At 41.1% G+C, this 27,988-nt stretch overlaps 3 protein-coding genes across 3 annotated transcripts in view; all 3 read right to left on the bottom strand.

Moving 5' to 3' along the window:
- The window catches only part of mtss1 (MTSS I-BAR domain containing 1), a 45,120-nt gene extending 25,069 nt beyond the window's left edge, over positions 1 to 20,051 (bottom strand). Inside the window, 3 exon segments of the mRNA XM_069169531.1 lie at positions 1,970 to 2,043; positions 5,032 to 5,093; positions 19,111 to 20,051. Coding sequence (XP_069025632.1) covers positions 1,970 to 2,043; positions 5,032 to 5,093; positions 19,111 to 19,182 — 208 coding nt within the window. The 5' untranslated portion in view covers positions 19,183 to 20,051.
- A 3,238-nt stretch (positions 20,052 to 23,289) lies between these two features.
- On the bottom strand, positions 23,290 to 24,797 carry LOC138210490 (nuclear factor 7, brain-like). The gene has a single exon (XM_069169669.1). It carries the CDS (start codon positions 24,795 to 24,797, stop codon positions 23,397 to 23,399), a length of 1,401 nt encoding a protein of 466 aa, XP_069025770.1. The 3' UTR covers positions 23,290 to 23,396.
- A 1,744-nt stretch (positions 24,798 to 26,541) lies between these two features.
- Positions 26,542 to 27,942, bottom strand: LOC138210403 (zinc-binding protein A33-like). The gene has a single exon (XM_069169532.1). It carries the CDS (start codon positions 27,940 to 27,942, stop codon positions 26,542 to 26,544), a length of 1,401 nt encoding a protein of 466 aa, XP_069025633.1.
- Between the last annotated feature and the right edge of the window lie 46 nt (positions 27,943 to 27,988).

Below are 27,988 nucleotides of genomic sequence, written 5' to 3' on the forward strand. Positions count from 1 at the left end.
GAAAGTATTAACGTCGTAAATTAAAAGTCTTTCCAGATAAAAACTGGCTTTATTAACACAAATGGCCAAAATCACAAGCGGAGAAGAACGGAAGTGGCGGAAAATGTGGCCTTCAAAATAAAATGTTCTCATAAAAATGCTTATTATTAAAGGAAGTGATTACATGTTACAGAAAATGAAAACACACTTCAGGTTGTCAGAGACGTCTGTTTGTTTGTTTCATCCAGCAGGTCTATGTGTTGAATGAACATGAATTAAACAGCATCTGAAGCTCTTATTTTGAAGGCTGATGTTGTCGTTGTTTCTATATTCCAGTCACAGACGGTCTGTTCTGGAAACATACGCAGCTTTTAGGACCTTTTTGTTTTTCGGTAACTTTTAGCCCTGTGGTTTTCTACGTTCAATAAATAAATTAATAAAAAGATTAGAAATGAAATATTTGTGATGTGCAGCATTTATTATTATAACAGGAAGTGATGACATATTTATTCCTTCATCAGGTAATGCTTAAATTTATTTTTTTTAAATCGCATTTTTCCTTCTGAACTTGCAACTATTTCTAATTCCCGCAATTTGACGCAAAAAACCCCCCAAAAAAACTCACTTAAAACGACAATTTTTTAGCAAATCCGCCTCAAAAATCAAAACGTTTCTGATCCCAACAATCACACAAAAACTCTTCACTGATTGACACGTGTTCCCTGTTTCTTTAAAACTAAAATATGATAGAGCAGGTCGGTCTGCTGAAGCTTCCACCGGAGGGGAGTGGCCACGACTCACCTCCCACACACACACACACACACACACACACACACACACACACACACACACACACACACACACACACATATTATTGGATTTCCTTTTAAATACCAACAGACTTGTGCTTTACATAATCACCCCAGCAGCTGACTGTCTGAACAAAGCTGCAACACACTGGTATTCCCCCGTCCTCCGTCGGCCGGCTCAACACTGACGCTTTATTCACCGGAGAGACGACCGTCTGTTTGAGTTATTATTTTATTCTTTTTAACCTCTGTGATCAGGACGGTTTATTTATAGAGCGCTCTTCGTACATTTTTGGTGCACTTCCAAAAAAATGCAGCTGTCGGAGGAACCTTACGTCTCCGGCCCTGCTGCGGGAGTTTCGATCCTATTTTATGTATCGCACATCGTGAGAGTTCAATCAGGTTCAACGTTAATTCGGAAACACGACCACAACGTAACGGGGCGTCGGGAATACAGGAAGTTGTCAGACTGTGAACTAACTCTGCAAAATAAAAGCAAACGAGAGTGTTTCGCACAATGTTAAGAGTTCTAACAGAGTTCTAACAGAGTTCTATTAGAGGTTCTATAAGAGGTTTTATGAAAGTTCCGTTAGAGTTCTATTCGAGTTCTATTAGAGTTCTACAAGAGGTTCTATTTCAAAAGTGACTGGAGTAAAGTGTGTGTGTGTGTGTGTGTGTGTGTGTGTGTGTGTGTGTGTGTGTGTGTGTGTGTGTGTGTGTGAACTAATGCGGAGGTCGGTTGAGGCAGCTGCTCGTCGGGTCTCACTGTGTTACGAGAGAGAAAATAAAACATGAAGAAAAGAAACTCGGCATGAAAACACCAAAAAAACAGAGCAAAACTAGGCGAGAAAAAAACAGAGAGAGAGATGTGCTGGAGATCGGCTCGGGGAATGTTTTTTTCCGTTTCATCCTTAGGAGCACGATGCTTTAATGATTTCTACGTGATTTAATAAATCTCAGACGCAGGCAGTCAATAGAGGTAATTAGCTCCCTCGTGATCTCAGTATTAATAATGAAAAGAGAGAGACAGCGAAAAGACACAGATCAGGAGGGAAAGTGTGTGTGTGTGTGTGTGTGTGTGTGTGTGTGTGTGTGTGTGTGTGTGTGTGTGTGTGTGTTTGCGCGTGTGTGTGTGTGTGTGTGTGTGTGTGTGTGTGTGTGTGTGTGTGTGTGTGTGTTACCTCGGGTCCCGGTCGCCATGTCAGCCACCTTCTGAAAAGCATCCAGGAAGGCTCCGGTCACCACGATGGTCGTCCTGGATCAAACACAAACATCACAATCCATTTAAAAACCACAAGAAGTATTCAGAGTGCGATCGGCCCGAGCGGCGACGTCGGCCGTCGGTTTGTCGAACGGCCGATATGAAGCCTCGAAGTTCGGAATTTGGCCATCGTCGTCTTTGCTAGTTCGGAGCAGGAAGTGACCATATTTGGACGAGCTGGGGGAGGAGCCAGCGGTGGATCTGACTCGATCTGATTGGAAACCTGACGATACTACGTCCCGCCCACCGATAGCTGTAACCTGACTGCACCACAGGCCTGTCAATCAAACAGACACGCCCCCAAAAACAGGTCTTCTTGAATCTTCTTTTCTAATGAATGAGGGATTATTTTCAGATGGACCTCCAGAAAACTAATAAGAAGGAGTGACTTTAGCTAACAACACCGAGACAACTGATGGACACATTTTATTCACTTTGGATTTGATGAGAGAAGTTGAATGGGAGTCCAAATATGAAGCCGTGATTATAATCAACTGAAATGCCATTAAACTCCAAACGCATCACGAACAAACCTCCGCTTCATAAAAAATAAAAGGACTTTTATTTTGAAAAGCAAGAGCTGGTTTTCGGCCACACGACGGGCCGGAGTGAGGAGTGCAACCGGAGACCTTTCTGAGACACACGGCCGTCCTCGTCAATGGACCTTTTGTCTGCATGTGTCTATTACCAGTCAGGTCTATGCTGCTGTAGCTGTGCACGCAGGTACAGGCACGCGCACACACACACACACACACACACACACACACACACACACACACACACACACACACACACACACAGTCCTGAAAACCTAACAAAGAAGATCAGGTGACACTGCTGTCAATAGTCAGTGGAAATAAGACCAAAGACTTGACTCTCTCTCTCTCTCTCTCTCTCTCTGTCACACACACACACACACACACACACACACACACACACACACACACACACACACACTGCATAATCTTCACAAATGCAATTGCAGTTTTCATTGTGCACTCTGACATTTTCCATATTCAACTGAAATGACTGAGAAATAATTGAAAAGCTGAAACGGTAAATAATAAAACGCACTCGCAGTGTTGGAAAAAACAAATAGAGCATTAAACACACTGCTGTTCCTTCGTGTTCGGTAGTCGCGTCTCTTCCTGAACTCTCTGGAGGTGCTGCAGGAAAAAAAAAAAAGACTCAGAGAGTCCCACATACCTCAACAGGACTCTTTAAAAAAAAAAAAAAACTGTCCAACTGAAGCTCCAGTTTGTTCAGCTGCTGCTTTAAAGACGAGATACTGAAGTACGGATCAGAGCTGATGGTGATCAGGCTGTTTTGTTGAAATCTCACATCGAGCCGCACAAGCAAAAACAAAAAAAACAAAAAAAAGTCTAATCATTCCCACACAAAACTGAAAAAAACAGGACACTAAAAATAAACTAATTCAGCTGTTTAATCGGTCGGTTTTAGAAGATCGGAGCTGAAATGCTGTCGTTAAATTGGGACCCGGTGCCTTCGAGCACTGGAAACAGGATCAAATAAAAGTCTCAGACCTTCAGGCGAGCTGCGATGCTGTTATTCATTATTAACAAAAAACATTTTGGATTTCGTCGGAGAATTTTCCAGCATTACTGATGTTTAAATAAAACTATGCGGATTTACAGGATTTAAAACAAATGAAACAGACTTTATTACAGAAAATGATTTATATCAATGTTTGTGTCATCGTGCTTCTTTTTTCTCTGGTGAAGATTTTAATGAGGCTCAAGTTTAGAAAATGATGCCCAATAATCAGTGAACTAAAGTACGAGGGCGGATCGATAAGTTCAGACACCGGGTGGGTTTTCTTTGACGTTGGCGGTGGTTGCGCAACCGTGAATTCGTGCCCCAGAGTCAGACTGTCAACACCGAGTTCCGCCGGGAACCTCCTGAGGGGGAAAACATTCCCTGCAAAACCACCTGAACTGTGTCGCCACGGCAACAGGGCAACAGGCAGTTTTTCTCGCCTGTTGCTCACCTGATTTGACTCGGTCCAACTTCTTCACGTCCCCTCCTCCCTCCCACCCAAAAATTGTGTCCCCAATTTTGCTCTCTTAACTCATAAAACATCGTTAACGAAACGATAACGCATAACTGAAGTGCTGATTGTGCAAACCCTTCCCGTTTGTCTTCACGTTTCCGATCCGAAAGGGCACTTTGATTATTTTTTTTGTCGTGGTTCAGTGAACAAATATAAACGTAACGTCTGGATTATGTTTGCAAACGATTACTGCAGATCTGTTAAGTAGCATCAAGCTATAGGACGGTTTGATCAGTGCGGATGTCCTCTGTGTGTGTGTGTGTGTGTGTGTGTGTGTGTGTGTGTGTGTGTGTGTGTGTGTGTGTGTGTGTGTGTGTGTGTGTGTGTGTGGCTGACTGGCAGGCCTAATGGACTGTGACTTGGCTGCAGCAGGCCGTGTGATGCTTATCAAAGTCCCTACTGGGAAATACAAGCCATTATGCCGCCGTGACGGCGACGCCAGCGACTGCAACGGGTCACGACGAAGAAACTCTGAGTCGGAACAAACGAGCATTTTTTTTTTTCACGTAAAGTACAGAAAGTAACAACAAGCAGAATATTTCAATAAGGGACATTTTGTGGAAACTCTTGCGACAGGCCAGCTGGTGTTCTTCTGACGTGTTGATGAGTTTCAGCGCAAAGTCTGCAGTCTACAAAGAGATCTGAGAAGTTTTGACTCATAACACTGAACAGAATCTCACTGATTAATAATTTAAAAAAAACTAATTTGCATGATCAACGACCGACTCTGGTACAATCCTAAAAAATAACATGAAGCTGTTTCATTCAATTCAATCTATCTACGTAGCGCCAAATCACAACACTATTATATCATATTTCAGGGAACTTAACTCAGTGAAGTCTTTACGACATTATACAGAGGAATCCAACAATTCATGGAAATAAAACAGCCTTTGAAGTGTGTGTATTACCTGAGCTGTGACTGCAGTTTGGCCCCTTTGGTCACAAAGTCCTCCCATGTAGGATAACTGGCCTGCGAGCAAACACAGAAGAACAATCAATGACATTAAAGCTCCGATTATATCACAAAACTCTCCACCGCAACAGGAAGTTTAACACAGACGTGAACCGCAAAGCTTTAACAATGTTTGTTTCCCTTCTGTCCGTCACCGAGGAGAAAACAGCTCATTTTTCAATATTAAACCTGCATTCAACATAATAGATAAATTAGATATATTTGATTGTGTTTTCTGCGCTTTAATTCATAATACTTGTTGCTTTTTTTTTTTCTTAATAGCCAATAAGAGTAACATGAACTCAAACCTGAACTCAAAAAAGAAACACTGACATTCAACTATTGGTAATAATATTGGTACTTAAAAATTAACAACCTTTAAATAATTAAAGCTTTCGATAAAATAAATGTGTGCGTGCTAAACAAATTGTACTTGTTAGCCCCGCCCCTTAAGCACTCCACACAGTTGAAAAACTTTAAACGATGAGTTTAAAGAACTAAATCGCAAAATTGTGACTTAAAAACACCAAAAAAACAAATTTATGAAATGTCCAAATTTTGAGGATTAATGGAGTCTAATGAAATTAATTATAGACAGGAGCTCAATGAAAATCAGATTGGAAAAAAAAAAGAGCATTTGAGTTTAAAATGCAAGAAAAAAAGGAGGCAGAAATGATGTGAAAGAAAAGAGAGAATGAGGTCGAATGAAAGGAAAAATAAATGATGAAAATCAGTTTAAAGAAAGTGAATTTTTGTTTGGTGATCAAATTAAACAACTGATCAGTTATCGTCAACTAGTTTTCTGTTGCCTGATCATTTAGTTAACGTATTGTTGACCTTTGTATTCCTTACTGAAGGTCACTGATAGAAAGTTCTTCTCATTTTCTCTGAACATCGTAAAAAAAATTTTTTTTAAAAAGACATCAACAGCTGACCGACTGCTGTTATTTTTGGCGTCTCATGACTTCACATGAGGACCGAGGCCAGAAAATCTGGAGACGATCATCAAGGAGCAGAAACGAGCAGAAACAAACACAAAACACACAAAACAAACACAAAACAAACACAAAACACACAAAACACACAAAACACACACAAAACAAACACAAAACAAACACAAAACACACAAAACACACACAAAACAAACACAAAACAAACACAAAACAAACACAAAAACAAAACAAACACAAACTGACGTCGTCTGAACATTTAGTTCATTTTCAAGAGGATATTTATTCCACTTCAAAAAAAAAAGTGACTTGACGCCCAACAGACTGATCAATAATCAGCTGATCCATAAAAGAGGAAGCAGATAAAAAAAAAAGATGGTTTCAGTACTTCGGGTCTGCAGATATTTAACCATCGTTTACCTTCGGGGGGTAAATGATGCGTATTTGGTAACAGCAGCTGATTGATTATGTAATGCGAGTGCTCGACGCTGCGGGCGCTGACCCGGGGTTACGTCTGTAACCAACAGCTGCTGCTCTGCTTACTCAATTCAAAAAACGCAGGAGAGTCCTGGTTGGGACGAAAGAAGGCCTGAAACACACTTTCTTTCTCTCTCTCTCTCTTCTCTCTGCTGACAGGATAATACCGATTTAACCCCCCCCCCCACCAACACCTCGCCATTAGCCTCTTAGCTCCACACCGCTAAAGCTGCTAGCTGGTTTTACTAGCCGCGGGGGTGGGGGGGGGGGGGGGGGGGGGGGGGGGGGTTAGCGCTGTGTGATGAAATCCTGCAGGTCACCGGATGAACGACCGCGACGGCAGAAGACGGAAAGCAAAGCGAATAAAGCTCCCAAAATATTTATCGATCCCCGCGGAGGGAAAAAGTAGGTCGTAGCTGGAACTTAATCTCGTACTGGAATTCAAAGGGGAAGTTCAGTTTTTAAGATAAAACACATTTTAGGGGTTCGAATTATGGCATTTCCAATCGTCAGTAGTTGTTAAATTTCAGCCCGTCAATCATTTCTGAAACGAAGGCATTCATATAATGTTGTAATCCTTCCAAAAAAAAAAAGCCTCATCTCATGCCAAAGGTCTTTACTGTATTAATCTCTCGGAAAATCCATGTGGAAAATTGTCTCGTGTAGAAATCTGCTTCGACTCGCAGGGAATCAAATCTCTGGAAGCTCTCGAACGCACTTCAGTCACATTTCTACCATTCGTCCAGAACATCGTACACTTTTTGACACATCAGCATTCTTCATGGAGAATTTCTGTGATATTCTATTACGATATGACAAAATACCCCCGAAAAGTAGTATTATTCATTTCATGAACAAAGAATCCCAACAAATGTGAGTTTTATATGACATCATCAACAGGGATCAATAAACTGGAATGTTGCCATTAAAAAAAATTGTTTTTAAATATACAGATTTTGTTTTGATATATATACATATGTATATATATGTATATATCTACATATGTATTTTCTATTATGTTGGCTAAATGTACTTTTATTAAAACTGAGTTTGATCAAACTCGCGTATCGTCTAACCGTTCCTTCGTTGTTTGGCCCGGTTCATTTCGTTATATTCGTCATTACAGCAGCTAATTACTCGCAACTAAACATTTAAACTTACCCTTGTTCTGCTCTCCTACTTTAATCGACTTTCTCACTAATCCCATTTTTGCTTACGAGCTATTCGGGATCCGTTACGTTAAGCTTAGCGGTTAGCGACGGCTCCCTCTGCTGCGCCTCCGTCGGTGATAACAGCACACATAAATTAATTAATTAAAAAGTCATGATGCCGCTAAGACCTACGATTACGTCAACACCCTTTATTAGCATTTAAACAACATTTTGACATATTTCCCTTTAGACTCGAGTGCCTTGAATTTCACAGTATTAGTTACAATAGGCCGTTTAACGTTTCTCGCTGTACATATCAAGATGTATTTATTTATTTTGTGAATATAGCCTTTTACTGTTTTTAGAGTTTTCAAAAAAAAAGATCTTTTTTATTGCATGTATATTTGTATTTTTTTTCCTCCTGTGTACTTTTCTTTTATCTTATCTTTTTTTTAAACTGTAAAATGCAATTCATCTTGGAAAATATCACGATACCGTAACTCTAACTCACGACTTCCTTCCTGTAATGTTGGTTTATGTGAGAAACGAAGCTTCTTTTTGTTTTGTTTTTTCCTTCGGCAGACGCCGAGCGAACGGCGTTCAACGTGAAACGAAGCTCCCTCTTTCCTCGTTCCCCTCGACACTTCTCGCCTAAACCCGAAAAATTCGGCCGGGGTTTGTTGTGACTGTCAGGAATGTCACAGTCGGTCGCAGACTAAATATTCCCGCGCTGGTTTTTCTGCAGCTGAAAAGCCTCCGGTCAGGCCGAGTATCACTGCAGCTCCATGCCAGCAGCTCGGGTGCTAAACCTAAGGGTCCCGGGACCTACTAGGGTCACCGACGGTGTCTGAAGGGTTCCCCGGGACAGCTGCCGACAAAAAAGAAAGCAGCCGTCCGCTCCCACGTGACCGGACGACTATTTTTACATCTTAAACTCTGCCGACATTTCTGGAGTTGCAGAGAGAGAAAAGGTAACAAAAGGTTTTTAATTTAAATGCAGCTTGTAGACGAGCACAAAAAAAACAAAAAACGCTTCCTTCTCTGGAGTCAAATTTAAATACATGTGAATGTCACAAGTTCCCAAAGCTTCTTAAAGCCGCTTAATCTTTTTTGGACAACAGTGAAAACGATGAGGTACAAATAAATCAGCGTGTAATAGTCGGGCTACTCTTCAATCCAGCGCTGAAGATTTGGAATAAAGAAAAAAGAAAAAGAAAAGAGGTCATTCTTCTTTCTGTGGTTCGGCACATTGGATTATCTGGTTTCATCACAAACCGCCATTTCACACTTCTTTTGTAATTTTTGCTTTGAAAATGTCTTTTAGTGTCTGTTCTCAAAAGTGCCGTTGAAATATGCAAAAATGTATGTAATTTTTTATAAATTGGCAAGAAATTGGAGGAAAAACTAACGTGATGCTCTTTTAAATAGTCATATATATATATGTATATCATTCCTATGATAATACGCATATACTGCAATTACAGGAATAGCTAGAAAACATTTGAAATCTCATGTTTGTCGAGGCTCAAAGTGCAAAAATAAAAAAAATATCCTGGATCATAAAAGTGAGATAGTTTCACAGAACAAACTCTAACATAGAAAATCGAGGCTAAATCTTCTGTAAAAATAAGTGCTGTAAATTCCTTTTATATATTATTAATTCAACATAAACTGTATGCACAAACACAAAGTCCAATCTCTCACATCTCTGAGGGCGTATAAATACTGTGCGATCGAACTGATGCAGCAGTTCCAGTTTTGCTGTTTTGGTGGGACTGATATATACATTTGCCAATAAGTAAGAATAAACTGCAATACTGTATATATTATTATATTTTTGGAGGAATTTAGAAATTTTAGTATCTGTAGTTTTATCACAAAAGGGTACAATTCTCTAATAACCACAATTAAGGGATCATTCAAATTTTCAAAACAATGATTGCGTAATATGTTGGTAGCTTCGTACAGCTCTGTGAAGATGAGTGGAAACGCTCGACGTGCTCCGGCGGGCGCCGACACAGTAAACTCTATTCACACGTATAGAAGATATACCGAGCTGTTATTCTATCTGCTCAGTCGACCAGACGCCACGACCACGTATACGGTTACTTCACGTGTGAAGTCGGCCGCCGTCGGCGACTAATCCTGCCGCGATAATCCCGACTTGCTCTACTGACCGAGAGAAAAATAAAGTAAAAGAGATCCAGAGGAGGGAAAGTGAGAACACGTCCTCGCTGACCTTTACAGAGTTCAGGCACGACTCCTGGAAGACTTTATTTAGTCACTAATTCAACTAGTCAGCCGAGCAGGAAGCTGCTAATTCGTTCACTCGTTCAATCAGTCGGCCAGAAAGAGCCGAACTCAGAGGTTCAAACACCCTCAGAGGCCTCAGCTAACAATCCAATCAGCGTTTTCTTAGATTGATCCATTAATCAATTGATTGAATCAATATCAATTTAAAAAAAAGCATTTAAAGCACTTATTTTTACAGATGTAGCCCACATAGACTAATATAGATATTAGTCTTTTCTGTAAAACTACTTCACTTTTAGGATTCAGAAAAACGTTTGTGCAAATTTGAGTCCCCCAAAAAAACATTAAATATTGCTGTGATGTGCAGTGTGCTTATTATCATAGGAAGGGATCATATATGGATATTTTATTGTATTTAAAATACAATCTTTTATTTAGTTTTTTGGTCAAGTTTTTGCCAATTTCTGCAATTTTGCCACACAAAAAAAAAAAAAAAAAATCATCATTTATCGCAATTTTTTTGATCAAAGCATTTTTTTTTTTTTAATTGCAACAAGAAATCAACCGACAGACTAAAACTCAGGGATGTGGAGTAGAACCTCGTGCAAAGCGCTTGTTCGGCAGCAGATAAGAGCTCGCTGGGACGGCAGCCCAGACGTCTGGTCGAATGTCGGCGTACTCACGAGAAACAAATCAAATCTCTCCCACCGCGTCCTCGTGTGAACCGGCGCTTTGATTAGAATTTTTATTTTTTTTTAAATAGCTCTTCTTAGTCTGTTTTTAATGCATTGTACAAAAAAAAAAAAAAAAAAAAAAAAAAAACTGAGACTAGTGTCCGAATAAAACGACTACAAGACAACAACTATGACGTATTACAATCTCCAAAATCTGTAATCTCTTTAGTTGAATACGGTTATATTGCCCACAGCCTGACCTCTGAACTGCTCCAGGATTGGACATGTTTGACTGCTGATACTCATCTTATCATAAATCAGTGCGTAGTTTCTCTCCAAAAGAATGTGATGGTGCGAGTTCCTCCGGAACCAGTTTGAAAGTGAAACCTTCCTTTTACTGAGAGAGAAAACTTCCTTCCCTCCACGTCTCGCTGACATTTTTGCATTTTATGTGAAACAAGCACCTTCAAATGTGCATTTTTTTTTCCCAAAACTAGCAATAAGTTAAACCATCTCGACAAAAAATATTCAAGCTTAATAATCTCATGATTACGCCTGATTTGAACAACTGTTACTGAAAGAAAAGTAAATAATGCATTTGGAGATTAATTGTCATACAAATAATTGCAATTAACAATTTAATTATACTTTTCTATTGATTGATTTTCAGAAAATAAATAACAAGGAGTGACTTTAGCTAACATCACCTTTATTCACTTTGGATTTGATGAGAGAAGTTGAATGGGAGTCTATGGAGCCGGAGGCTTTTTGGAGCCGACCTCTAGTGGCACTCGCTGGTACTGCAGCTGAAGACACTTCTGCATCGGAGCCATTTTACGATTTTATATCCAGTCTGTGATTTTATATCCAGACTGTTGCACCAGACGTGGAAATATTGATGTATGCTCAAATATTTGTGATCATTGAACCGCCTGCTTCACTACGGAGGAGGGAGGAGGAGGGTTTACTTCTACTAAACTAAAGTTAACTTAATATTGACGATGAAACCCGAGATGAGTTTTCCAATGAAGCGGACATTTTGTCCGCCCGTCCTGGCAAATTAGGTCTCAGACAGTCGCCACAGCGGAAAGTACCTGTGCTGAGGCAACAGAGGGGGAAGGTGGGGGTGGTGGTGGGGGGTGGAGGGGAGGGGTGGAGAGGGGGGTGAGACTATTCAAACAGCCGGTCGACGGTTTGTTTAACGTCGTGTTTGAGTAACTCTGGTTGAGTCAAAGGGAGGAAGACAAAACCGGAGAGCGAGCTTCAGAGGAAAGTGGACGGTCTGGGCGTGTCGACGCCGAGTTAATGGTTCGCTCAACCGCCCGGTCCCTTTATCTGAGAAATATTTTTCTTATTATTATTATCATCGAGTAGCACGAACAGACAGAAGAGTTGTTGACTTTCTTTTCCTTTTATCTCACATTCCTACTTCCTACATAACTCGCTGCCTTTTTTCTTTTCATTCAGCGCTGACGAGCGAGCGGTTCACGCTCCGTGAGCTTTGTTGACATTTCACTGTCAGAAACTGCATCAAGTTCAACACTCGCAGCAGAAACTCCACTTCAGCACTGTTCTCAGAACAATACTGCTTTTAAATACCAATTTTATTAAATGCTTTTTTAACAAACAAAAAAAAAATAAGTTACACATCATGGTATGAATCTTTTCATGCAGTTTAGAGGGGGAGAGTGTAACCCAGTTGGTTTTTTGCTGATAAAATTTACAGATGTTCCCTAAACGCCTCGCATGCAGGCTACTGGTAGACTCTACTACAATTTACAGATGTTTCCTAAACGCCTCACATGCAGGCTACTGCTAGACGCCACAATTTACAGATGTTTCCTAAACGCCTCACATGCAGGCTACTGCGAGACGCCACAATTTACAGATGTTCCCTAAACTTAAAATACAGGCTATGGGTAGACGCCACAATTTACCAATGTTCCCTAAACGCCTCTCATGCAGGCTATGAGAAGATGCTACTATTGTAATTTGCATATTTTAATGCTCAATCGTGTCTAATTTCAGTCGCTGCCTCAAAACGTATCAAAGTTCGTTTCTCTCCGGTAGAAGTGTTTCTGCAAACCGCTCTTATTTCTGTACGTCGTTTTTGAAACACTTTTTAAGAAACGAGAGGTTCAGAGAGTTCGGTCATTCCTTTTCTCTCTCGGAGCCGACGGGTCAAACTGGACGTCCCGTTCGGTGCCACGATGTCCGTCCGTCTCTCCGCCATCAGACGGGTTAGCAGCCGACCGACAGACATGAAGCTCCGACGGTAAATTCCTCACAGCTTCTCACACCACCCCGACGCCCGGCCGACGCAGGCGAAGACTGAAATCCCAGAGAAATCCTACTCAACCGGTGACGCAGCACTTTTTCTTAATACTCAAAACTGGCAATTTTATCTCGGTTTTTGAGTTGAACGATTTAAAGTCCTTCAACTTCCAAAACTAGCGGCGACTTTTTTTCGCCACCGATGTGTTTACTGACAGCGAGTCGTTACGGTCTCCAAATTCACCTGAGTTTAGCTTCAGGGTCGGAGGTCAGAGGTCATCGGTGACGACCGGCTACCGTGGCGACCGCAAACAATCTCTCGTAATTTTGTTTGCATTGTAGTTTAAAGAAAAACCTTCTTTTTTTTCCCTGAATATTCTCTTTGATATTATTTCTCGCCGAAAAAAAAGTTGAATATTTCACGACTGAGTCGAAGCTGTCTTGAAGCAGCAGTAAAAAGATTTCCTCTTCCTCCTAACTTATTTGTCATTTTTCTTTTTCCCGAAACGTCCACCGTGACTTCCTGTCGGCGTGGCGAGGAGGAAGTGACCAGCAGCTGATCTTCATTTCTGTGTCTTTGCATACGATTTGTGTTTTTCTCTTTTGTCTCCGGTCTCGTCGTTCACATCTCAGACGGATAATTCTTAGACGAGCGTTACGAAACTGAACATTGACATTGTAAATTGTATATGACCGTATGAGGTCCTCTTTAAGGCTGATAAAATATGAAAAGATAAAACTCTTTACAGCCTCACAAAAGAAACAAATGATCGTTTGCTGACGCTCAAATTTCCAGTGAAAAATTCCACCGTTAAAACCTCAAACTTCATTTTTAAAATTCCTAAACAAATGCTCACAAAAAAAAGTCTAAATATGGCAGCTACTGCATCAGTGTGTATTAGTGTGCGTGTGTGTGTGTGTGTGTGTGTGTGTGTGTGTATGTGTGTGTGTGTGTGTGTGTGTGTGTGTGTGTGTTAAATTCACGCCCTCTATTGAGCTGCGCCCATCCGTGTCGCCCCATCACCTCCATCTCTTTCGGCCTGTCTACTCATGTCCATTCATCCCTACAAACTTCACACACACACACACACACACACACACACACACACACACACACACACACACACCAGCTATTTCCATGATCTTAGAGTCAGATGCTCCTGAACGCGTCAGAGCAAAAAAAAAAAAAAACTTTAACTGAGTCAGTGCGTTTTTTTTAATGCAGTCGTCAGTATCCCATCATGCACTGCGAGCAGAGGTCCTGACATCGGCAGCCTCCGTTCTGCCGGCTCGGTTAAATCGATGACCGACCGTCAGTCACACGAAGGCGTGAAACACATTTCCTGATCTTTAACGACCAGAAACTACAAGAAAAACCTGCAGCGGCAAAAAGTCAAAAACAGCCACGAGGTAAATTAGAATTTTTGTCTCGTGGCCTCGTGTCAGTCAACCTGATGACCTTTGACATGCAATGATTGTCAGCTGGAGGTAAATGCTGGGTGGTTTTTTTATGACATTTAGTAAATGTGTTTTTCATCCCTCTCTCTGTGCAAGTGGAGCAAACCAGACATTAATTATTTAATATTACAATTTCAGATTAATATATTTGCTGATATCGGGACCAATCTGAAGCAACAAGTTTAGAGACTGCTCCTGTTGGGCGTGAACGATGCGCAGCTTAAATATTCTACATACGATGTGAATGAAAGACGTTTCTAATATGTTGATGAAGAGCACCTGAACGCATCAGAGTTTTTTGGTTTCGTCTCCTTTGACGAGGACGATCATCTCTGGTTTCAGACTTCAAAACATTCCCCGAGGCTTTTCTCCACCTTCACTTCACTTCCTTTCCTCTTTGTTCTTTCCTTTCATCCTTCCTTCCTTCCTTCTCCTCCTCCACCGTCACTTCCATCCCTCCTTCCCTCCTTTTTTTTTTTTTTCTTCATCGCCCCTCTTTACCGATCCGCTAACACCCCAAAGATTACACACATTTACGTGAGTGTGTGGCAATGTGTGTATTTCTTTTAAGTGTGTTTGTTTGGCAGCAAAGTGTGCACATTCAGGGTGTGTGTGTGTGTGTGTGTGTGTGTGTGTGTGTGTGTGTGTGTGTGTGTGTGTACACCCACGGTCACCTGAGGCTGCCTATTTTCCTGTCAGCAGTAAGACTTCTCTGAAATCCACCACTCCCACACACACACACACACACAAGGTTTGTGCAGCTATCCTTGTGGGGACATCGCATTGACTTCCATTCATTACGCACAATCCAACACAAACTTATAACCAACCATAACTTTAACCTCATTAGGGCCGGGCTTCGGTCCCGTAAGGACTACTGGTCCCGAGAATGTGGGTGTTTATAACACGCGAGGTCCCCGTGAGGTATCAAAAACATGTACACACAAACACACACACACACACAAACACACCTAATTCTGGGGAACTATAAAATATCATATCAGCAATATGACTAAGCGCTGATGACATCATAACGTATTATGGCCTCTAGTTGCAGGGTGTGTGTGTGTGTGTGTGTGTGTGTGTGTGTGTGTGTGTGTGTGTGTGTGTGTGTGTGTGTGTGTGTGTGTGTGTGAAAAGCCTGTGTTTTGCTCTCTAAACACACACGTTTAATTATATATAGACAGGACTGAAAGCTGCTTAAAGCTGTTTGCTATTCTACTCTCTCTCTCTCTCTCTCTCTCTCTCTCTCTCACACACACACACACACACACACACACACACACACACACACACACACACACACACACACACACACGACTTAACGAGGAGCGAAAACTTAATAACGAACCGCTGATCAAATCCTCGTGAGGCAGCGAGTCACATCGAGGGAGGAGCGAGACAGAAAACTACAAACGGAGAGACAGAGAGGAGGAGGACGAGGAGGAGGAGGAGGAGGAGAAACAGGAAGAAGAGGAAGAGTAAAGGAACGCACTGACCATGTGCGAACGGGAGGAGACGGAGGAGTGTGGAAGGTCAATGGATCATAATGTCACTCCCGATATAGTGGAGACAGAAATCAATCAGCTGTCTGTGCAGGAGGACTCAAAGGTCTTCTGAGCTTTTTAATATCAAAACATTTCACAATTGAATGATTTAACATCAAAACATAACGGACAACTTGTAGACTTATTGAGCATATTTTCAAATTTACCCGCGTTTACAGTCTTGACAAAAACATCCTTTTTGTTTTTAACAGACATTTTTTTTACAGCGCAGAAACAAAAGCGCAATCGATTCGGCCGGCCGCTGCTCGCCCGACGTTTTCTCATCATCGATAAAAACTCCTCAAATAAAACTCCTCGTCTACGGTCGGCGACGTTCTCCTCATCCGCTCCACTCGTCACAACAAACCACATCAAGCGGAGAAGGAGGAAGAAACAGTGAAAGCGGAAGTGACCGGTTTTATAATGAGAATTTAGTGTATGAAGAGTCGTTGTAAGAGATCCCACTTCATTTCTGTTCTGTGTTGACTTAGTATAATTTAAAAAAGCATTTAAGCTCTTATTTTTACGCAAAATGTTTTTTTTTTTGTTGTTTTTTTTAAAGCTGCATCACTTTTGACTCAATTTTGAGTTCGGACATTTTAAAACGAAAAATATTTCCAACTATTTTTGTCATTTTGCAGTGTGCTCACATCATAAGAAGTCAATACAAAATAAACTTGCATTATGTTTTGCTTAAATTGGAATTTTTTTTTTTTTGCAAATTTCCGCACAAAAATTCCTCAAAAAACAAACATTTCTCACATGTTTTTTTTTTTTTGCTCAAACGTCTCATCCAATCACGTGAGAGCAGGAGCATCGATCGTTCAGGAGCATCGATCGTTCAGGAGCATCGATCGTTCAGGAGCATCGATCGGGTGTCACGACCTCCTTCCAACTGAAAAAAAAAAAACGCTCGGTCGGAGCGAGAAAACTGAACCTGCCCGTTTGACTGAAGAAGCGATAGAAATATATTTTTTGGACTTTCTGATCTGGATTTTCCAGGTTTGAATCATTAAAATGAGGATTTGTTTCTCTTTTCTAGACTTCCTGCTTTAACGTGGCGGAAAAAAACACACAACATGCAACACATTTTTGTCGCACACTGCAGTTGAGGAAAAACAAGCCTCGACATAATTTGCAACTCTGGGTATCTGATTTGCATCGAGCAACATCGGCTGTGGGTTGTTACGAATTCCCGGAAAGATAAGAGGCAATATGATTTTTTGTTTTTGTTTGTTTGTTTGTTGAAATTGTACTCACGACAACCTAAAAAAAAAATATATATATATATATATATATATATATATTTTCGTTTTACTGTGAGATTGTTTAATTCACAAAATGACCTACAATCTGCAACCGGGGCCGCGAGTCCATCGGCTCGCTCGGGGTGTGTGATGATGCCCCGAGGAGAGGTTCATCAGGACACCGACTCTCTGCTTAATTAGACATGACTTCTGTCTGTGTGTGTGTGTGTGTGTGTGTGTGTGTGTGTGTGTGTGTGTGTGTGTGTGTGTGTGTGTGTGTGTGTGTGTGTGTGTGTGTGGCAGATGGCAGGAGTGCCCCTATTGGTCCGGTGCCACGTTGGTGAAAATACCAGGATGTGATGCCACAGAGCTCTGAATCACTTGCACGATGCCCCCCCCCCCTTCCTCCCACACACACACACACACACACACACACACACACACACACACACACACACACCTACCTCCGCCTACCTGACCACAGGAAGTCGGCAAGTTCCCTCACATTTACACGCAAAACGTTCTTTTAACTCAATGAGTCAAAAAATTTCCTGAATATTGTTAAAAAAAATTAAAAATAAAAAACAAATCCAAACTTCTAACGCCCAGCGGGGCGACAACAGCTTTCTGAGTCATCTGAAGATCCACTCTTACACAAGATTATCATTTTTTTCTGAAGGCTGAATCATCGATTGTGGTTTGATAACAGTTTTTTTTTGATAACAAAAAAATTGGTGTACATGTCGGCATAAAGGGAAAAGTTTATTCTTCAAATATTGAATTAAATGTAATACAGTGATTTGTTGCACATCTGATCTGAACTCATTTCCTCATTAAAAAAACAAAACAAAAAGCTTCTTTCATCCTTTGGCAGGAAACATAAATGTATTTTATGTTTTTAAAAGAAGAATCATTAAAGCATAACAAAAAAAGAAGAAATAAATACATATTGCACGCAGAGTGAAATCTTAAATTGCACCGTAGATGCATATTAACGACCAGACCTTCATTCTTTGAATATTTAAAATCGTCCTCAGGCCGGCAAACACCACCTCCGATGTTACACTGAATTTACCAGCGATATGTTTTAAGGATCCTGTGCAACGCTTTTTTTTAATGTCACCTGCAAAAAACAAAAAAAGGTAGTCGGTCCCAAAACCGGGAACACAACAATGTTGGTAAAGATGAACATCTGAGAGCAGTGAAACACAGACAGACAGACAGACAGACAGGCAGACAGACAGGCAGGCAGACAGACAGACAGACAGGCAGATAGACAGGCAGGCAGACAGACAGACAGACAGGCAGCAAAGGGCAGCCTGCTTGACAAACATCAAAAGAGCACACAGCTGGTAAAATCCACCCCCATCCAGCTCTGTTACCCTCTCAGATGGCCCACTTCCAGTTTTAACCTCTGCTCATTCATTACATGTCAAAATCCACCAGCACTGGCATCCCATAAATACTGGAGCAAAATATCCCAAGAGTTGTCAGGATCGCTGGGAAGATCTTTATTTTTCTTTAAATGTCACCTGCTATTTTTATTTTCATCCTTTCAGCACTTTAGGAGCAAAAAAATAAATAAATTCAAAATTCTCATTATCTGTGTCAAACTTTCCAACATTTTTTTTTTTTTTTTTAAAAAGCCGCAACGAAATAGTCAATAAACATACTTCACAATTCATCCATCTTAAACGGCTGGCGCGTGTGGAGCCTTAATGTGGCGCTGAAATCCCTGATAATGTAATTAATAAATGTAAACATGCACATTATATTCAAGGAAGTGTGAAAATGAGGTGAAACAAAGCAGGAAATCTCCTTTTAAAGAATGAGTGAAGGAGCCACTTGTTACACAAACCTGAAATCCTGCATCACTTAGGATGTAAAATATGATTTATATAGAAGGAAGGGAGAAAAATACTCGAATTATTTATGTTAAGAAAGTTAATAACAGAGAAAAGAAATAAATATAAATGTTAAATGGTATAAAAGCTTGATTTTTACCTTCATGTCGTTCATGATGAGCTGGAAGAGCCCTCCCAAGGCGCTGCATTCCTTCTCTATACCCGCATCCATTTTTTTTTCCACAGGCTCGGAAAAAAAAATCCTCCTCAACTTCCCAACAACTTTTTCTTTTTTACCTCCCAGAAAAAAAAACGAAAAAAAAAAAAATAAAAAAAAAAACTTCCAGCCAAGTTTTTTAAAGTAGTCCAACAGAAGAATCAATAGAGGCCTTTTTATTTAATGGAGGTGGTGGTGGGGTGGAGGGAGAGAGGGGTGGAGGGGGGGGTGTGAGTTACAACACCCCGAGGGCAAAGTCCACTTTTTAAAAAAACAACAAAAAAAACACAGTGGAAAAGGAGGATTAAAAAAAAACAACAACAACAAAAAGACTCAGGAGTTAAAAAAATAAAAATAAAATAGGCTCCAGGTCAGCTTCCAGAGAAACGTCCGAACAAACAGCACATCGTGCCTGAACCGGACCGCAGGCTGTCTGGAAGAAGGTCGGACCGGGTTTTTATTTTTTTAAAGGTTAGCTCCGGCTGGTTGTTGTTTTTAGTCCCGGTAACGGGAGGGGGGAGGAGGGGGGAGGAGGGGGGACGGCTAACCGCAGCTAGCTCACTCCGCTCGCAACCTGTGTGTGTGTGTGTGTGTGTGTGTGTGTGTGTGTGTGTGTGTGTGTGTCCCAACGAAAACACACACAGTCCGCGATCAATCAGTTCGCCCAAAACAAACCGTCGCGGCGGCTCTTTCTTGTCCGACGTCCAGCCCCCGGTTCCGTTTGTTGTTTGTGTCCTCCGCTCCGTGTTTTCCCGCTGAAGTCGATCCGCAGCGGGTTTCACGTTGTTGTTTGTTTGTTTGTTTTTTTGTTTTTTTCTCTCTTCTGCGAGTTGAGACGAGCGACAGAGAAGCAGCCGCCTTCCTCTCGATACTCCAGCGGGAGTCCGAGCCTGGACTGAATGAGCGAGTCCGCGAAACCGCGCGGCAAGGCAGGCGAACTGAGCGACGGCCGCATCCGGTCGGGAGTTTCGAAATAAAAGCATTCGCTCCAACCAAATGTTTCGTACACTTTATTTGATTAACTCGATAGATAGATAGATAGATAGATAGATAGATAGATAGATAGATAGATAGATAGATAGATAGATAGATAGATAGATAGATAGATAGATAGATAGATAGATAGATAGATAGATAGATAGATGGATAGATGGATGGATGGATGGATGGATGGATGGACGGACGGACGGACAGATAGATAAACCTGCCTTATAACAACAAATTTAATTTATCGTTTCAACTGTGACAACATTTTCAGGATTACAATAAAGACTGTGAGAACACACAAATAAATTCTGATATTACCATCAACTGACATTTTATTAGATCCAATTCAAATAAAAAAATTAAAATTAAAAAAAACGGCAAACAGTAGTATCATTCAGGAAAAGACATATAAGGAGGCGATGAATAAGAGCAGAGTCATTCAGCCCTTTACAATCTACACTCATAAAACCTAGTCATGTAGAAACTACCATCATTCTGACAGAGTGAATCATATAAACATGGTGTCCATAACTGTTTAACTCATGACTTCACTCTGTATCTGTGGAATCGACATTCACTGACACCTACAGATCAAATAGTGTAGTTCACTTACTAACTCACGTGAACTTGCATAAGGATTAGTAACAAATTGTAGTTAAAGTATTAAAGTTAAAGTAGTGGTTTGGTCCATCTGACTCATATATTATAAAGGCTATTTGACATGTCAATAGCTCAGCGTTAGGTACGTAGTTTATTAAGAGCTATTTTAAATCATCTGGATAATCTGATGTAGAGAAGGCAGTGAAGAGTATCAGCAATTTGTGATTAAATAAACCAATCTTTTGATTTAGCTTAAACAATTCTGGTTAAATGTTGCATTTGGAATAAGATCATTTTCGTGGATGACAAATTGGTAAACTATTTTTACAAAAAAAATTTTGTTGAGGCTTTTATTTTTTTAAGGCCTGTTCGTTTCCTGTCGACGCACGGTTCCGGCTCACTTGACAGGATTGTGGAGGTTTGTTGTACGTTGAAGACGCGGCAGTCCGGAGGGGTGGAGAGAGGTGGGGAGGGGGGGCGGAGCAACACAGTACAAAATAAAAGCTCAGAAGAAGCTTCTGACTTTATTGGGACTTAACTGAAACTTTACTGGTGAAAACAGTGAAGTGCAGCTGAGCGAAAGTAGACAGTTTAACAAGGGAATAAATCCTGTGAGGAGAACTGTTGGGCAGGAAATGGTCAAAAAAAAATATTCATATACAGTAAATAAAAAAACATAATTCCTACATGTTTAATTTATTAAAATAACAGTATTTAAGCAGGGATGAAATAGAAGGATTATGCCAAAAAAAATAAAAACTATATAATGAAAGGGGAAAATAAAATGGGGAAGGGGTGCAGTTCACACAACACTGGTTTCCAACGCCTGGTTTGCGGCCCCATACAGGCCGATCACTGATCACTTGCTACCCGGCCCTGGGAAGAGGATGTAAAGCTGAGTAATTAATTAACAGAAATCACATTTGTTTTATTATAATTATAATGCCGGCGCTGAATAGAGCGTGATTTAAACAGACTTTCAATCACAACATGAAACAATTATCCAGAAAGTAGGATAATAAACTCCAATTTGCAAAATTCCTATATTCATCTTTTTGTCACAGAAGCGGTATTTGATTTGAAGACATCACATTTTTTCAATGACAAAAGTGTATTATAGCATTTATGTTGATATTTATAAGTAGTAAATAATTATTAACATTATTTAATATTATTTATCTATAAATCCCGACTCACTCGTACTTTAAAATTTTACTCTCACACAAAAGGTTTACGTAAGTATTTGCTCACAGCGAAAGTTATAAATCATGTATTGAATGCTTCTACGCAGCCTTTGAATACTAAAGTGAAAGTAAAGTGTTATCACTCTTAAAAGTCGTATTCATTTCCACTGGGTCGGTTCTTTTTTATCATCCTTCAGCTTCGCCGGAAGCCAGCGGCAGCGACAGGACACTGTCTGTTTATGCGATAAGTTGATAAGGTAAAGTTGTAACTGAATCCACTCTGTCAAACACATTCAGTCCGTATCCACTCTTTTATTGTGTAGCAACCAGCAAACAAACACAAAGCGTTCGCACTTTCTCCATCTGTGTGTGTGTGTATGTGTGTGTGTGTGTATGTGTGTGTGTGTGTGTGTGTGTGTGTGTGTGTGTGTCGTCGTGTATTTTGCTGATTCACCCGGCAACAAGCTGAGTCACAGCTACAGCAGCTTTGCCGAGGATGCCTCGTTACCGCGGCAACCGGCATGCAACAGCAGCATCTGTGTGTGTTTTGCCAAACTAACCGGATCACCATCTAACAAACACCAACGTGGTTTCCATGGAGACCACAGAGCAAATCGGCATCCACGCAGGAGTCATAATACCTAAAAATAAAACAACAAATGATTATGTTTGTAAACTGGGATCTGGTTCAGTCAAATGAAGTTATTTTCATCTAATTTGTGGTTCTGTAAAAAAAGCGTATTTTACTGGTTGTCGTCGGCGGCAGGTTGAAGTTCGTTCTCCATGTTTGGAAGTTGTTGGTTCAGTTTCTAGGTGAAAATGATTAAGTTATTATTACTGATTAATGGGGCCGCAGGATAAATCAAAGATGTTGTGAATTGATAAAAAATATTCTGCTTTATAAATTTGGTCTGACTGGACATTAACCATCATTACAGCAGTCATCTGTGCTACAAAGAAAGATTCATGTCACCTGCCTCTTTTAGGCCACAGAAGTTTTTTTTTAAGTTTGTTGTTGTTGTTTTTCATTGATATTTGATGTTTATTATTGAAATAGATTACTGGGTCAAGTCTTTATTTGAATCTTTTTAAGGACAAATAAACCACAACTTTAATGGTTTGTAACCAAAAGAGTGAGAAAGTTTAACAACAGTGACACCTGCTGACCAAAGTAGAAGAAAAACTTTTAATGTCCCCGAAGAGGCAATTTTTCAACACATACATGCAATACATACAAGACACAGTACTTTATCCATGTCTCCACCCCGTCACCATCTAAAGAGAAGCATTGACATCTAAACTTATCATTTATTCTAAAAAAAAAAAAAGAAAACAATAGCATATTGAACAGAGAACAAATCGTTTGGTCAAACTTGGCAAAAGCATTCACTTGATTCCAAGTGTGAAGTGATTCGATTTCAGGGGTTAAAGGTCAAAGTTCAAAGTTCAAGGCCACTGTCACCACACATTATCATTAAACGGCACTGGTAATATCTTCAAGGAACGAAGTTCGTTCGAGGTCATAATGAACGGAAACAGCTTCTCGGTGAAAGTCTGGTTGAAGGTGTGTATGTGTGCATCGGTATCAGGATCAGAGAACGACAGCTTCCCTTCGTTCAAGTTCAGATGAACTCTGATCCTCTGCAACTTCTTCTTTGGACAGAAAGGGTAAGCATTGAGAGGGCTGATTATGACATAATTAGTATTACAGAGCGCCACTGCCCAAAATCCAGGTCGTGCAAACGTGCTTCCCTTCCTGCCATACGTTTCTGCAACCACTCCAACATGCCAGAATGTACTGTCTCCTACTTCAACGTCCCAGCTGTGAGTCCCTGAATTAAAGCCTTCTGAGCCCAGGATGCTGACGTAACAATCAAACCTCTCTGGGTTGTCAGGAAGGTTCTGTCTCCTTCCATATCTCAAGCTGGTCAGATCTTCAGACAGGATGAGTACTTGGTGAGCCGTGTTTGGATCCAGAACCACAGGAGTGTAGGAGACCATCTTCTTCATCTTTTTCCAGATGTTGTAGGTCAGGTTGCCCAGATGTTTGGCCACGTCTATCAGAGATCCTGAACTCAGCTGTGGATCGTCCAACAGGGGGCGACACTGGACTCTTTCCACTGCAGCCTTGTAGTTCTGCAGGAATGAGATGTCTTCATCTCTCAGCTCCTCCTCTGTGACTCTAATTGTGTCTGAAAGAGATGATATCTCTCTGCTCAGAGCCTCAATCTTCTCCTTCATCATCTGGCTCTTCTGCTCCTCTTCCTCTCTCAGAGCAGTGATCCTGGCCTCCTCTTCCTCTTGGAGAAACCGGTGAAGCTTCTCAAACTGCTCTTTAATCTGCCTCTCTGTGTTTTTTGCCTGGACTTTAATGTGTCCTGCTGTTTGGTTGCAGTTTCCTTTAACTTCCTGAAAGATCTTCAGTTTGTCTTGTAAAGGTTTCAGGGATTCTTGGAGCTTCTCTCTGTGATCTACTGCAATTTCAGCAATGGGTCGTAACCTGTGGTTGGAGTGTGTTTCGGAGTCTCGACAGACAACACACACTGGCTGCTGATGATCCAGACAGAAGAGTTTGAGTCTCTCAGAGTGCAGACTGCAGAGAGGCTCAGACTCTGTAGAAGCTTTCTGCTCTCTCTCCAGTAAAAAGGCCTCACACAGCTTCTTTAACACGAGGTTGCCAGGTGGGTTTATCTTATCAGATGGACTCTCACAAACTGGACACTCACGTACCAGTTTCCCTCTCCACCATCCCTTCACACAGTCTTTACAAAAGCTGTGGCTGCATGTCAGAACAACAGGGTCTTTAAATATGTTATGACAAACAAGGCAGGACAGGTCCTCCTCAAAACCCGAGGCCATCTTGTCTCTAATGCTGTAAACACATGAGGCGCAGTTAAAACAGGCCATCATACACTTCCATCTTTATAAAGTTATTTACATCTGATCTGTGGTTCTTTAAAAACGTACTTTACTGGTTGTCGTCAGCAGCAGGTTGAAGCTCGTCTTGCCTGTTTGGAAGTCGTTCGGTTTCCAGGTGAAAATGATCGTCTCCGTATTGTGGTCTCCTCTCAGCACAACAATTTCTGTTTATTTGGTTGTGTCATGAAACACACGAAGCTTTGTGATACACTGGAGGAGGTGCATTCAGATGTTGGTCACATTTTCTATGCAAATCCATTTCAGCACGCAAATACCCACGCAGGTGCAGGGAGAAACTCCACACTGAAGTCCAAAAACACGACCATGCTGCCTCAAATTAAAAGAAGACAAATTAATAAAGCCGTGAGCCGATGGCCAAACTGACAAATCAGGTCAGCTGGTTCCCCTGGCGCCCGGACCCACTCGGGTTTACCTCTAAACCCAAAGAATAACTTCCTCCACTGTGTAACAAACAAAAGGGAGAAAGGCTACTCACCACCAGACCACACGAAGGAAGAAAATCAAGTAGAAAAACAGCCCAACATCCAGGGCAATAATCAAAAATAACTAATTAGATCACAAACATTTCATCCCGGACAAGCCCCCAAATATTACAACTCGGGCTCAGCGCTGGCTCTACATTTATAAAGACGAGGAACAGAACAACATGGTGCTGATAGAGCAGGAGAGAGTTGGAGGAGGTGCCACTGATTCGGCAGGAGCGGTTGATTGCTTATCTTCCTGAAAAACAACAGGTCTAAAACCTAAACCTAAACCTTTTCCCAAAAACTAAAAGAGAAAGTGAAACTTAACCAAGATTAAATTTTTTTAAAAAAGAACAGTAAATCCAGGACCAAACCATCCTGGGTCAATGTCTATAAGACTGACCATTTATTTTATAAAGGCTGTAAAAAAAATAAAAAACATGAACACAAAGTTATTTCATCTAATTTGTGGTTCTTTAAAAAAAACTTATTTTACTGGTTGTCGTCAGTGGCAGGTTGAAGTTCGTCCTCCCTGTTTGGAAGTCGTTGGTTCGGTTTCCAGGTGAAAATGATTAAGTTATTATTACTGATTAATGGGGCCACAGGATAAATCAAAGATGTTGTGAATTGATAAAAAATATTCTGCTTTATAAATTTGGTCTGACTGGACATTAACCATCATTACAGCAGTCATCTGTGCTACAAAGAACGATTCATGTCACCTGCCTCTTTTCGGCCACAGAAGTTTTTTCTAGAAGTTTGTTGTTGTTTTTTTTCATTGATATTTGATGATTATTATTGAACTTGATTACTGGGTCAAGTCTTTATTTAAATATTTTTAAGGACAAATGAACCACAACTTTAATGGATTGTAACCAAAAGAGTGAGACAGTTTAACAACAGTGACACCTGCTGAGCAAAATAGAGGAAAAACTTTTAATGTGCCCGAAGAGGTAATTTTTCAACACATACATGCAATACATACAAGACAAGGTACTTTGTCCATGTCTCCACACCGTCACCATCTAAAGAGACGCATTGACATCTAAACTTATAATTTAATTTAAAAAAACAAGAAAACAATAGCTTATTGAACAGAGAACAAATCATTTGGTCAAACTTGGCAAAAGCATTCACTTGATTCCAAGCATGAAGTTTATTCGATTTCGGCAGTCAAAGGTCAAAGTTCAAGGCCACTGTCACCACACATTATCATTAAACGGCACTGGTAATATCTTCAAGGAACGATGTTCGTTCGAGGTCAAAATTAACGGAAACAGCTTCTCGGTGAAAGTCTGGTTGAAGGTGTGTATGTGTGCGTCGGTATCAGGATCAGAGAACGACAGCTTTCCTTCGTCCAAGTTCAGATGAACTCTGATCCTCTGCAACTTCTTCTTTGGACAGAAAGGGTAAGTATTGAGAGGGCTGATTATGACATAATTAGTCATACTGAGCGCAACTGCCCAAAATCCAGGCCGTGCAAACCTGCATCCCTTCCTGCCATATGTTTCTGCAACCACTCCAACATGCCAGGATGTACTGTCTCCTACTTCAACAACCCAGCTGTGAGTCCCTGAATTAAAGCCTTCTGAGCCCAGGACGCTGCCGTAATAATCAAACCTCTCTGGGTTGTCAGGAAGGTTCTGTCTCCTTCCACATCTCACGCTGGTCAGATCTTCAGACAGGATAAATTCTGGATGAGCCGTGTTTGGATCCAGAACCACAGGAGTGAAGGAGGCCATCTTCTTCATCTGGTTCCAGATGTTGTAGGTCAGGTTGCCCAGATGTTTGGCCACGTCTATCAGAGCTCCTGAGGTCAGCTGTGGATCGTCCAGCAGGGGGCGCCGCTGGACTCTTTCCACTACAGCCTTGTCGCTCTGCAGGATTGAGATGTCTTCGGCTCTCAGCTGCTCCTCTGTGACTCTAATTGTGTCTGAAAGAGATGATATCTCTCTGCTCAGAGCCTTAATCTTCTCCTTCATCATCTGGCTCTTCTGCTCCTCTTCCTCTCTCAGAGCAGTGATCCTGGCCTCCTCTTCCTCTTGGAGAAACCGGCGAAGCTTCTTAAACTGCTCTTTAATCTGCCTCTCTGTGTTTTTTGCCTGGACTTTAATGTGTCCTGCTGTTTGGTTGCAGTTTCCTTTAACTTCCTGAAAGATCTTCAGTTTGTTCTGTAAAGGTTTCAGGGATTCTTGGAGCTTCTCTCTGTGATCTACTGCAGCTTCAGCAATGGGTCTGAACCTGTGGTCGGAGTGTGTTTTGGAGTCTCGACAGACGACACACACTGGCTGCTGATGATCCAGACAGAAGAGTTTGAGTTTCTCAGAGTGCAGACTGCAGAGAGGCTCAGACTCTGTAGAAGCTTTCTGCTCTCTCTCCAGTAAAAAGGCCTCACACAGCTTCTTTAACACCAGGTTACAGGGTGGGTTAATCTTATCAGATGGACTCTTACAAACTGGACACTCACGTACCGGTTTCCTTCTCCACCATCCCTTCACACAGTCTTTACAAAAGCTGTGGCTGCATGTTAGAACAACAGGGTCTTTAAATATATCGTGACAAACAGGGCAGGACAGGTCCTCCTCAAAACCCGAGGCCATCTTGTCTCTAATGCTGTAAACACACGAGGCGCAGTTAAAATAGACC

This window comes from Embiotoca jacksoni, unplaced genomic scaffold (assembly GCF_022577435.1).
Source record: "Embiotoca jacksoni isolate LCO1_2020_lvr unplaced genomic scaffold, fEmbJac1.0.p SCAF_46, whole genome shotgun sequence".
In the NCBI taxonomy this organism is placed as follows: domain Eukaryota; kingdom Metazoa; phylum Chordata; class Actinopteri; family Embiotocidae; genus Embiotoca; species Embiotoca jacksoni.

What these genes read in the sequence shown, in the direction of transcription:
- LOC138210403 (XM_069169532.1), bottom strand. Translation starts at nt 27,942, where the DNA reads ATGGCCTCGGGTTTTGAGGAGGACCTGTCCTGCCCTGTTTGTCACGAT.
- LOC138210490 (XM_069169669.1), bottom strand. Translation starts at nt 24,797, where the DNA reads ATGGCCTCGGGTTTTGAGGAGGACCTGTCCTGCCTTGTTTGTCATAAC.